This window comes from Echiichthys vipera, assembly GCF_963691815.1.
Source record: "Echiichthys vipera genome assembly, chromosome: 2".
In the NCBI taxonomy this organism is placed as follows: domain Eukaryota; kingdom Metazoa; phylum Chordata; class Actinopteri; order Perciformes; family Trachinidae; genus Echiichthys; species Echiichthys vipera.
The window spans coordinates 13,978,246-13,991,359 of NC_139827.1; the positions used below are offsets into that span (position 1 = coordinate 13,978,246).

Here is a 13,114-nt window from a genome sequence, read left to right on the forward strand (position 1 = left end):
GTCTGTTATACACACCAGGGTGCTTGAAACACAAGAGGACCCACCACTAACCTACCTTCTTGTGATAGGTATCAGGTCCACTACACTTAAAAGCACTAGACAGAAATTACACCTTACATGAGAATAAACAAAAACGTCACAGTCAATTCAAGAAGACATTTCATCCTCTGATTTAGCATTTTGCCATAAAAGTGTCACAAGTAATTGTCAAATCATGCTAATATTATTGTGGTGGAAAATAAGGGGATTTAAATATGTAAGGTAAGTGGTACAAGTCGACCCTACCTAGTCATGTTTGAGAATATAGAGAAAGTGAAGACTGCTACACCATAATGGTGAGATGGGACTTAATGAGATAAAACACAAGTGCACACAAATATGCGTAGATAGAAATGCTGATAGTTGAAGGTCATCTAAGGGAGGAAGTAGCATGTTTTCTTTCTGGCTTCTAATTTACTTTACTTGTTCAGCTTCAGGCCATTTTTTCAATGTCTTGTTAAGGTGATCATGGCAGAAGGCCATCCTCTGCGGCTGGCATTTATGTAAGAGAAGATCTCGTATTTAGTTTCACATTTTTAACAAAAGAATATCCCTAAGCAACCCACATAATCTACCTTAATTATTAGTAATGGTCATGGTAAAAGCACTAAATTGCAGCAGTAGAAGGGTATTCAGCCAATAGTTTGGCTCTCCATTAACCTGGGAGTCATGGATACAGAAATTGACAAGTTAATTTTCCTCTAACACACACACACACATGCATACACACTAACAAATGCACAACCACAAAGAGGAAATCCCTGCAAAAACATAAGGGTATCTGAGCCGGTTTTACTTGCGTAAAGTATCGGCGCCCAGAGGTATGAACTCTGACCCATTTAAAAAAGACCTTCATGCATTAACACAGAGAATTACATAATAAACACACCAAGATACTATGGAGAAAAAAAACGCCTTATAGTTGTAGAGTAAAGTAAAGATTTAATGTGCCAGAGGGGCAATTTGGCTCACATACCAGTCAGTAATGGTAAGAAAACAGCAATAAATATAAATGGTAATACAATCAACACCTACAGACACAGTGACACCTACATCTGCATCTAACATACTTCTGTGAAGTCGTTTTGGGTAATTTTATGGTAAAGAGTAAATTTTATACAACTATTTGTGTGAATTTGGACAATAAACTAACATTTCATCAACTAACAACAAAACTGTGACACATAATTCATCATTATAATTCATCCACCTGCAATATGTTGCATATAAATACTACTTGTTGGAATTTTCTTGAACTTATTCACAGCTATACTATTTAATTGGGTCATTTCTCTGAAACGTTCTGATATATTATTGTTTTACTTTTCTTTTACGTTTCTTTTTTGGGGGAAAAATATCCTGTTTCTATAATATTCTTTTTTTCTATTCATTAGTTGCTTTCTAGATCAACGCACAAAATAATTTCATTATACACTGTGCTGTGTATGAGTGTGTATGTGAAAAAATAAATGATTAGTGACCTCACAAGATTTTTTACAATTGCTAAATAGAACCTTTTCACTTGTCTCTTTACTTTTACAGGGTTGCCAGATCCCTTTGCCAAGGTGGTGGTGGACGGCTCAGGACAATGCCACTCTACAGATACTGTGAGAAATACGCTGGACCCAAAGTGGAATCAACATTATGATCTGTAAGTCAACAGAGCTGTGGAACAGTGTGACTGAGTTGCCGTATAAGAAACCAATGCAGTGAGTGTGTGCTATGGATTTGTGCATGAGGTCACACACCACCTGGAATTTGAAACAGTGCTGAAAGGATTGCTGTCATAGAAATGTGGCATACTGGTTTTGCTCTTTTGCATGTCTCTGTGTGGAACTGCTATGACAAGTGTTTCAGGAATGCAGATTGAGTCGTCTCTTTGCTGTGTGCAGGAACACCCATCTATAAAGCTTTTTAGCCGTTTTACGTGTGAACAAAACATCTTGTCGAATGAAACTTGAGACATTTCATACCTCACCAAAACACATGCTTATGAGATTTTTTTGGGGTGAAAAACAACTAATTTTCCTGATTCTTCCTATTTTGGACATTAGAAGACAGAGACTGTTAAATATTCTTGCAATTGTAAACATTGCAATGTGTGCGCAATAAATGTCTTCTGTGAATTGGAGTTTGTTTAATTCTTGTTTTCTTTTCTTATTTTTCTTTCTTGCTCACACATTCAGAATGTCTTTACACCTATAGTTCATTTGTGGTGTTCTGAATCAGTCCATGAGTTTTTAAACTTGGAGCTATTTCTCCTTGGTTCGGTTTCTTTACACAGAAGAAAAATCCAAGCAAACCACATTGCATTAATACAAACCATGGGAGAACGTTTACTCTGCTCAAAAGTCAGATGTGTCTGGGATGGGAGCAAGAAAGTGAAGAACGTCCTATGTTCTGGACTAGTGCATATTTGTCATTTTGTGTTTTTTTTTATTTTTATTGCTTTTACTTCTCTCTATCATGTCTGCATCTTTCATCTTCCTGTTTTTATTTACCCAGATGATGTTGCTTTTGTTTGTCCCTACTGTATCTCTACAACTCTGTTATATTGACTTCTGGGTACCCTGCCCTTGCCTCGATTTGTCTGTCAAAGCATGTTAACTCAGTTTTTAAAGGTACTACATAAATAAAATTATTGTTAATATATTTCTGTGAGAGAAACATTGCTATGCAGTTCTCCAGCTATCTGCTACTACTCCAGCTGCTATAGTTTGCGTGTTCTGCCGCATCCCAGAATGCAAAGCAGACATGACTACAGGAGCCGTTAAGCTCAGACTTGCGGAATACACCTGGTAACTGGGTTGGATCGGGATTGTATCATGTTCCCACCACTAACAAACCGAGACCACCCCAAAGGGTCTTGGTGCATTTGTTTTGGTCATTATTCAAGTGTGATTACTGTGTTTACAACTGCCTTAGTCTCATACAGACAGACCTACAGCACTTTGGCGATGGGGGGGGGGGGGGGCCCCCAATCACAATAGTCTTTAGTCAAACTTAGCATAAGGTGCCCTTGCAAAACAGAAAGCAAAAGAGCCTGGATATTTGTTGCCATGGCGGATATCAAGCTTTATCTCGCGCTGTAAAGCCGGTGAGCCAGAATGCACCTGAAACAAATCATACCAATGGGAAAATGAACCAGTGTCTGGCTTAAGCAGAGTGTAAAAATGTTCTCAGAGTGCTGTTTTATTTTAGTAATCTCTTTCAGGGCAAGCTTCAGATCAGCCTCTTCACTTTCTGTCAGTCTTAGAAATTTAAATGCAAATCATAGGTATTTCAGACTAAATCTATGAATAATGCAATGGTCAAACAGACAAAAGGGTTAGGAAGAAAAAACTTCTCAGATTCACTGCTTACATTTATGAAAAAAGTTACAACAACCAATCATCTCTGTACTGAGGTCCATGTCGACGGACTGTTACAATGAGTGATCACCCCAAAGAACCCATTGGCAACCAAGGTTATGTCGTGGTGAGAGATGGAGGGAAAACCGTTGTAGAAAAAAAGAGGGGATGAGGGAAAAGGAAGCCTCGTAAAAAATAGACATTTTTAGTAGAAGGAAAGAGCCACAGATGTGAAAATTAAAAAGGAAAGAAAATAAAAGTTAAATTTTAGCATGTTGGAAAAAAGCAGCAAAAATCCTGTTATGATTGGTTGCTGCCATAAGTCGTTCAATCCATTGGTTGTTTGACAGAAGAAATCTGCTGATCGATTCATTTAAGTAGTTTTAAAAAATGTAACGATTTTCTGACCTTTTACAGACCAAAAGATTGAATTAAACTATCATTCAATAAATCAATAGGTAGGGTAATCAATAATCTAAACATAATTTTAGTGTCTGCCCCAATTATAATGAAACCCAGTTATGTAAGAAGAACATATGTTTCTGAGTTGTTTAAGTGTCAATACACATGTTGCTATACTTGTTCAATCCCCTGAATTGCCTTCACACATTTGATTTGTTGGGTCAGGTGTGTTCTTGCTTAGTTGGAATGAACACCTGCAGCCACAGTGGCCCCTGGATCACTTTGACACCCCTGGTCTATAACAACTGATATATCGTACTTTTCTGGGCACACTTGCTCTGTCAACAATATCCTCAGATCCCCTCTTTTAGATACTTCTCTACCCCCTTCTTGATCCCCACCCTGTTAGAGGAGTATGTTTCCTGACCCCTGACCTCTTCCTCTGGTTCAGGAAATGGCTAACATGCCACAGAAACCTGATGGTAGTGTGGGTTTGGCAGATTGCCAACTCGCCACACCCTCATCTGTAGGAGGTGTGGGCCTTTCCCATATGACACCGACATTACCAGAGGCCTTGATGCTCTACATTTACGTTTCATGCATACCCTGCAAAATGATATAACTTTTAACTACAGTAAATGCTCTATAATTAATATTGGCGTCCTGTGCAAAAAATGTTTCAGAACACACAGAGCCAGACACCCAACATTTTGTTGAAAGTTCATGAACTCCTATTAGTATTTAGGTCTGGTTTTGGCCAGTTGCCTCCTCAAGCTTAACCTCCAATTTACGGCCTTTTTAGCGTAAGCTCTTCACATTGCTTTGCTTAGGGTCGGATTTGGTCTCTTCTCCCTCTGCCTTCCCTCTATATTAAATGCTGTACATGCTGTGCTGTGTATACATACCTCCCTCTTCATGTCTGTATGTTTAAGGTTGTCACCTTACCAGGCTTCACTCTACTATACAGTATATTTGCTTTGTCCCCAGTAATTACTCTCCATTTGGCCATACATATTAAATTCACACTGGAAGTAGTTGACATCACAACCTACCGACCACCAGCCTTGGAGGCCCGTCTCAACAGACATACCCACCTACTGTATAGTACAATCAAAACACGAGAATTTTAGTAGTGGTTTAACCAGTGGAAGGTTTCTTTCCTGTCTACAGTGAGTTGGCACAGTAAAAACATGGGTTGACACGGGAGAGAATGCTAACAGAAAGCAAGTTGTTTGCTCTGTGCTTGGAAATGGGCACGGTTTTGGTCGTATATTCAATAAGTGTTTTGTCTTTGGACTGACAGCGAAGGTTCATCCACCTTCAAGAAGCACTTGTTTCAGTCACACCTATATTTCACTTTGTAAGTGATGTTAATGATTTAATATACACACTGCTCCATTATGAAAGACAGGAAAAGTCAGTGGAGGCATATGTCTGAAACCAAAAGTAGAAGATGATTCGTGAAATAGAGTGGTTGGTTCAGTGTAACAGCTAGGAACACAGTGGTTGAGAAAGAATGCTTTTGCATCAACTCCATTTACACAAAATCAGATCAAGGTTCTTTATGGATGAACCAGAGCTGTGCAATCTCCACTCTGATTTATTTCTGTCTTTATTGTTAACAAGACAAAAATAACAAAAGAAATCTTACTTTTGATTTCCCAATGTCATGTACGTTCCCTGGCAAGAAAATGTTTGGGAAGTCCTGCAGGTCTGGATTTAGTACGTCTGGATTTGACCCAAGAATTTTAGCCTTCTCCTCTGCTGCCGTCTGTAGCATTAGGAGTGCTAATCCTTATTTTTGTTTTTGCCGTAACTTCAATTCCAATGAAGTTGGGAAGTTGCGTAAAACGGAAATAAAAACACTATAGTGATTTGCAAATCCCTTTCAACCTATATTTAATTGAATGCACTACAAAGACACAATATTTATTGTTAAAACTGAACCGGTGGCGCCGTGTTTCCCCCAGAAATCTCAGTAGTTTTTCCCTCTCACATGACGCACACATTCCAAAGTTATTTTTTAAAAGGAGTTCACCACTTCATTAACACATTTTAGTTTAAAAATCATGATGATAATAATATATACAAAAAAATCCATGTGCTGAAGCCTGGCAGGGAGTCAATATAGCAAGATACTGGGGGAAATCCTTTGGTAGAAATTGAATAATTTAACAAAATGAATGGGGGGAAAAGCGTGCCAAGACAAGTGCATACTGTTCTGTTTGAACCCTGTGCAGTATTCACAAGAGGAATCTCCTAAGAAAAATATGCAGCTAGTGGCTTACATTTATTATCACATTATTAATTAATTCCTAATTAGATGTATGTTGTATCATTACCAGAAAATGGGTTACTCGAATGGCTCTTAATACATTTGACATAATATTAGGGGTATATTTATTCTTCAGGGGTAGATTTCTTTTTCAGTGGGGTTGTACCTAAGTACCTGCAATGTTAGCCAGAGGACAAAGTTTCCCAACAATGTTTTGGCACATTTACAATGAACGAGGAAATAACGTTTTGTTCTACCTGTTCTCTTGTTTTCAAACACTCATCAGTCATTCTCTTTTCACTCCAAGATGCTTTGCAGAACACACCTTTGCATCACATTGACTTTGTAATCTCACAACTGCGTTATGTGAAGGGAAGAGTGTGAGATCAAATTTAGAGCATTACAATTCCGAGATGCTCACAAGTCATTTTTTTGCAAGTAAGGGCTCAGGTATTTGAGGTGCAAGTCAAAGTCTTAAGTCTCGTCTGGTTGTAAAGAGCTTCCTATTCTGCCAATTTTGGTGGCTTTGGTCTCTGGATTTCTCAGGAAAGAAGGAAGAATAATGACGAACAAATATCTCAAGTCTTTTGAAGATGAGTCTCAAGTCACTGAAGTCCAAGTGCACATTTCTGCTATATGTTAAGAGAGGACATTTGAGTTGAAGAACAATGCTTGATGAGCTTAATCCAAGTTGATCTTATCAATGTGAACAGCCCTTCTTTAATTATTCAACATACACCTTTAAGAAAACCATCTTCCAAGTTGTTCTAACTAATGCGTATACTTTATGCTCTTCCACCCATTTGTCATCTAATTGTGTTAAATGGCAAAAACAAAGCCCAGGCCTACAAACATTAAGACCTGCTCATAGAGGAGAAAGTGCCAAGATGCTAACCTCTGCTACTGCATCCTGATCAGATTTTCAGGTAGCAACTGGAGACTGAGTCACTGAACACTGAACTTAAGATCCACAACCCACACAGGTTGTCATTTAATTTCAGCGCAACAATTTTCCAACTTGAATGATTTGATGTGTTTTAGTAGGGAAACCCCATTCATTGCGAGAGATCCACAGCTTGGCATCAGCGCTAGCTGCTAGGCTGTAATTACGTGTGTCAGTGACTGTGTGTTCGTGCATTTGAATGTTGAACTCTGTTTACTGTGGGAGCCGTCTGGGTCTCAGACAGTGGTGGGGCACATGTCGGGGACTTCCTCTGTTCTTCCACCACGACTAGACTTCAGCTGCACTAAATCTGCACAAACACATAAGCACGTTCACACAACAAGGTAGTTTTGAAATCAGCTAATCTGCTTCATTACACAATTTGTCAGGATGAGGTTGTTGGAAGAGATGCAAATTGCAAGATTTAGTTTTTCTCTGTTTTAAGTCGGTGTGTTTAATGTTTTGCCAAATTTTTGAGTGTTTTAGATTCTGATTTCATTTCATTTCCATCTTTCATACACTGAACAAAGCAAGCACAAGCAAACACATCTCAATGGACCCTTTGAAATTCTAAACATAGGATTGCAAACTACTCCCCTTTTCTGTCTTGTTGACCTGTTTTCTTTCCCTCCTTCTCTTTCCTTGGCAGATACATTGGAAAGGCAGACTCAATTACCATCAGTGTATGGAACCACAAGAAGATCCACAAAAAGCAGGGCGCAGGATTCCTCGGCTGTGTCCGCCTCCTGTCCAACGCCATCAACAGACTCAAAGACACTGGCTGTAAGTACCTGTTTGTGTGTGCACAAGTGCATGCTCCATGTGGTGCTGGTGTCTGGTCTCTTCATGCTCAGTCTTCATGCTTACTGTGGCCTTTACCCTAAGTAGCCAATCTGGCATGTTAGTGGAGGGTGATGGGGAGACTCCACAGGAAATACAGAAAGAATTAATGAACAACTAAACAGCAGCTAGGTGAGCCATGTTGATCTGTCTTCACACATGTGTGCACACACATCCTGCACTTGGCACACACGCCCCTTTCACACGTGCTCTGCAAACCTGAAATTATCTAGACATTACCCAGAGGAGCTTTAGGTGAGAATGCAAATGTCAGTTAGATCAGAGATAAAACTGTCTTTACCCTGCCAGCTCCCTTGTACAAAGTCTGTATGATCTCTGATTAAGCCGGTGAGTGATAGAGCTGGTCATTGTGTTGATGATGTTTCTGTCATACATGTGGCGTGACAAACCAGAAGAAAACAAACATCGGACGGTGAAAAAGTAGGGTGCTTTACACAAATAGTCCAATGAAAATGTGTAACTGGGAACTTCTGTCAGTACAAGCCGACAGCGAAATCGTAGGACATATTCAAGGAACGGCAAAAAAACTCTTGTTTGTGACAGGGAAACTTCAAACTATGTCAGGACCTGATTCTCCCGACATTGTGTCGAGTTCATATGAAAACGCGGCTTTAGTCAGACAGACAAATGTATGGACCAGACCTAGCGTCTCCAACAACAAATAAAAATGTTATGTCAGGGAACCTTTCCTTTGCCATTGTTTTATCTGGCACCAGCTGTTTGATAGCTAGCTACTTCTGCTGAATGTCAACATTGCCGCTGTCCCATCCCCAGCTTTCAGTCTGCTGCTGCTTTTGTGCCAGCTATTCATTGCCATAAGATTTATGGGCACAATACAGGCATCTCCTTTAGGCCACACATATCAGAAATATTACCTGCTGTAGACATCCGGCACCTGGGACTAATATATTGCCACAATTCATCTTTACAGCAATGCGACTTTCTGTCCAGGAAACAAATAGCATTTATTCTTGGAAACAGTACTGCGGATGCACTTATTGGCAGTATTTTGTACACAATGTGAAAAGAGGAAGAATGATGCTGTTTTGGGATAGTTGCATGATGCTTTCAAATTCACAAACTGTTAGTTTCCCATCTGCAAGTCTGCACATTGCAGCCCCTTTGATGTGCCCTTTGATTTACAACTGATTAAGACACTTATTTTCTCTTGTATATCTCTTGTAAGCCCTCTCTGCCTTGTTGATAGTACCAGTCAGTTGGTACTGACACATACACACTATACACTTGTACTTGTAGTACATGCTGTCAAATTAACATTCCTTCCACACATTCTCCTCCTCTCCTTCGATCCATCTTACTGATCCGTTACATTATTCCCACCTCACGCCCCACAACCACTATAATAATTGTCTGTCTGAATATAATTGCCATTTGTTGGATGCTGTTTTTGTCCCAAATGCATACTTGGACACTTCCATGAATGTAGGTAGTTGTAGTTTGTTGGCCCAAATGTTAGAACCTCCTACGCCCATTTCAAAAATCAAATACTTCATATAAGCGTACAGAATATGTTCCTGCAACCTTGATGTTTGCTCCTAAAAAGCCTTCTTGGACCATAAAGCCCCCCCCCAAATCGACCAACAACCACAAAAGGAATCTTGACGGCCATGGAAGCCTGGTGGCATATTTTTTCACCACTGGACTTGTCCTCAGATTTACCCACAGCTTCCAGAAACAGACGGTATAGGCTCCAGTTAGGCTCCAGACCAGCCACTTACTGTACAGCCAACATGGCAGAAATTATACTTTCTCTTAGCCACAGGAAGTGGACAGGGAGACAGGTCATAATCATGACAAGACAAGACAATGACAAGACAGCAGCTTTCACAATTTTCCCTTGTCCTTGTCCTGTGTGCTGCAGACACGTGAACTGTGCCCAGTCTGTGGTCTGACCAATGCACACACACACACACACACATAGAGACAAACATAAAAACACACATACACACACACACACACACATACATACATACACACACACACACACTTGCAAACCAAAACTGGATCCTGCATGATTGTCTAGTTTACTAGAAGTCTGTCTGGTTCTACACTGAGCTCCACTTCCTGTAGCATCGTAGACACAAACCTCTCTGTCCCACTTCTGAACCCACAAACTCACTTACACACATTACCAGTTTTTCAAAATGTCTTGTCTGACTACATGTTGGTCTGCTTTGCTTTGATTCCTTATATTTGTTTGTTTGTTAGTTTGTTTGTGAGTTGAATTTATGATGTGACTGCTCCAGTTTTTACAGATGCACGCACACACACACACACACACACACACACACACACACACACACACACACACACACACACACACACACACACACACACACACACACACACACACACACACACACATATACACACACACACACACACACACACACAGACTTAGGGAAATTGTGTGCTACAATGAACAAATTCTGAGGAGTTCACTGGTGCAGTGAGGGCTTGTGGTTAAAGGTCTGTCTCTGTTTCCCTCTTCTCTTATTTAAGAGAAAAATCTGCTTACTATTCTAGCCATGTAAGGCTTAGACCATCCCTGTTTAGTCTAGACACGTATCCGGAACAGATGCACACACAAACACACGCACACATACACCACACACACTTCTGGAAACAAACTATAGGGTTGTTTAGATCTGCTCAGTCTATAACAGACGTACCGTTTAACGTGCATATAAAATCATATATGCAAACCAAAGACGTGACAAATCTAGTCTGACTTTGGTTTTAGTATTTGTGCATGAAGAACAGGAACATCTCTCTCTATCTCGCACGTTCTCTCTCTCTCTCTCTCTCTCTCATATTTTCCTTCCTCTCTCCTGCACTTACACTCTGTCTTATGTCTGATTATGTTTTTCTTTTTCAAAGTTTATTAGATACAAGAAATACAACAAATACAGTATTGCACAACAATTATCCAATATAGTGTAGCACAGCATTTATAGCTACTAATGATTTCCAAAGCCCGCGCGTGTGCGCATAATGGGTGAAGCTGTAGGACGTTTTAACATTTTAAAGTGGGGCTGCACAATTACTCTAAATTTGATCAAAATTGCAACATGGACAGGTAGCACCATAATACCATTCTGTATGAAATACAGTGGTGCTGCAATGATGTCATGGTCTACAAGTCTTTGTTGCATCATATCCTTTAAAAAAAATCACACTATGATCATTTTGATATATTTTTTTATTGCAATAATTCTTTTCAATATTGTGAATCATATTACAGTTGCAATACTAGAGACCATCTTGTGATGACTCACAGCAGCCCCAACGTCCTTTGCTCTTGGACCACACCCATCTCTGAACTCTGGCTTCATTTTGAGTCTCAACTACACACCTGTAGGGTTTAGTGACAGCATCTTGCACGGTTGGAACGTTATCACGGCGACAAAATCAGACAGACATATAGACACCTAGAAATATAATAAAAACTGCTTCTGATCTGGTAGTTTCTGCTACTGTAGGTGTCTCCAAGACCACATTTTGTTGTCATCGCGCACATCGCACTTTCCTATTTTTCGACGCATTGGTCTGAAAAGAAAACGCAATGTCGTCTGGCAAAAATGTTGAATCTGGCTTAATGTCCTGTGTTGGCCAATCAATTGCTTTAAAGCGCACTTTCCGAGAAGATTACTTAATTGTTACATGGACAAGGTAAATCTACTGTTTATCTGGCAGTTGTCACAACCGTGGATGAAAATGATCACTAGGATAACTTTCCAGGGTTTTAACATCCTCTCTCCTATTATAAATCAACTGTGCAGTTTTGGCATTAGATACTCAAACTCATGGATCTATTGCTCAATAGTCTTCCTGAACGGTGTTTCATCGTCTGAGGCAACACGCCCACGACAACGCAGCCCTCCAGTTTGTTGTCACTATATTTTCAGACTGAGCGCGTAGTTACTTGGCTTGAAATACAACATCAGCGTCGTAGCTGGATGTGTTCCCGGGGCAGATGTTTAATCAATGGTTATGTGTGTTTTTTTGGTTTTCCCTGCAGATCAGAGACTGGACCTGAATAAGCTGGGCCCCAATGACAATGATACTGTGAGAGGACAAATAGTTGGTAAGAAACGCAGACAGGATTCAGGACTTTGCATACTTTGCAAGCTGTAAGTCACAACAGAAAGCTGTTTTATTCTTATGGGTAAGACAAGTCAAAGATTAAATATGTACATAGTCTTATGTCAGTATTTGTTTCATATACTTGATGCTCTAGTCTCCATCCAGTGTGCTGCTCTATAAATCAGTCGAGATGGACACTTTGGGCACATTTACTTAATACAAAGTATAAATGGATAGCGCAGTTGTCTTGCAAATAGCACCTTCTTCCTCAATGAACTATCATTTATCATTCTCATACCAAAGATTTTCAGTATTTGTATTTTGTAATATTTTTTGTATTGGAATTGGGAGATTGACAGTTGAACCATGTCCTTGTAGAGACAACTCTGGATTTTTAGGTGCATTGTATTATTTAAATACTTGAAGTATGAATTGACCCAGACTGTATCCTCTGTCTCAACCACTCACTAACCACTGAACCAGAAAAGAATTTTAGTTTTTTTCCCTAGCTTTGTAATAAACAAACCGGCGGTACCGGTATTTATTATATATATGTTACCTACCAACAAGGGCTTACATTTTCTTATTCTTTCCTTTTGTTTTAATGTCAGAGGAGAAAAGGGAAATGGAAAGAATTAGGGCGGGGCGATCATTTATTATTTTCACTGAAACACTGCGACCAGTCACATGTGTCGTGAGTCTGGTTTGTGTTACAGGCGATTTAATGAAGAAGGAAACACAGTCTATGGCGTGTCATAACACATGGAATGACTTCGTCTCACTCCATCTTCACACACCCCATAGCCTGTCATATCGCACAGCCCTAGGAATAATTATGAAAGCATTAGTGGATCTGGAATCCACATACAGTACCATAGGGACTTTATATGAAATGATGAATGTACTAAATACTAGTCATTATTGAGGTGCACTATATGGGTAGGAAAACGTCTTTCATCTACAGTCTAACTTGTCTTTGTCAACTTTGCAGTAAGTCTTCAGTCCAGAGATCGCATTGGGTCAGGAGGGCCAGTGGTGGACTGCAGTCGCCTGTTTGACAATGACTTACCCGATGGGTCAGTATCATCAGAGGTTTAACTTAAAATAAATCCTTTTACTCCACACAGTACTTTGCTT

General features: G+C 39.8%; 1 protein-coding gene across 1 annotated transcript in view; it reads left to right on the forward strand.

Moving 5' to 3' along the window:
• Window positions 1-13,114, forward strand: part of LOC310958166 (E3 ubiquitin-protein ligase SMURF2-like) — a 64,261-nt gene that overhangs the window by 25,143 nt on the left and 26,004 nt on the right. The window contains exons 3-6 of the mRNA XM_083929000.1: window positions 1,582-1,690; window positions 7,659-7,792; window positions 11,913-11,978; window positions 12,969-13,053. Of these exons, the coding sequence (XP_083785126.1) occupies window positions 1,582-1,690; window positions 7,659-7,792; window positions 11,913-11,978; window positions 12,969-13,053 (394 nt within the window). The remainder of the gene's footprint in view (window positions 1-1,581; window positions 1,691-7,658; window positions 7,793-11,912; window positions 11,979-12,968; window positions 13,054-13,114) is intronic.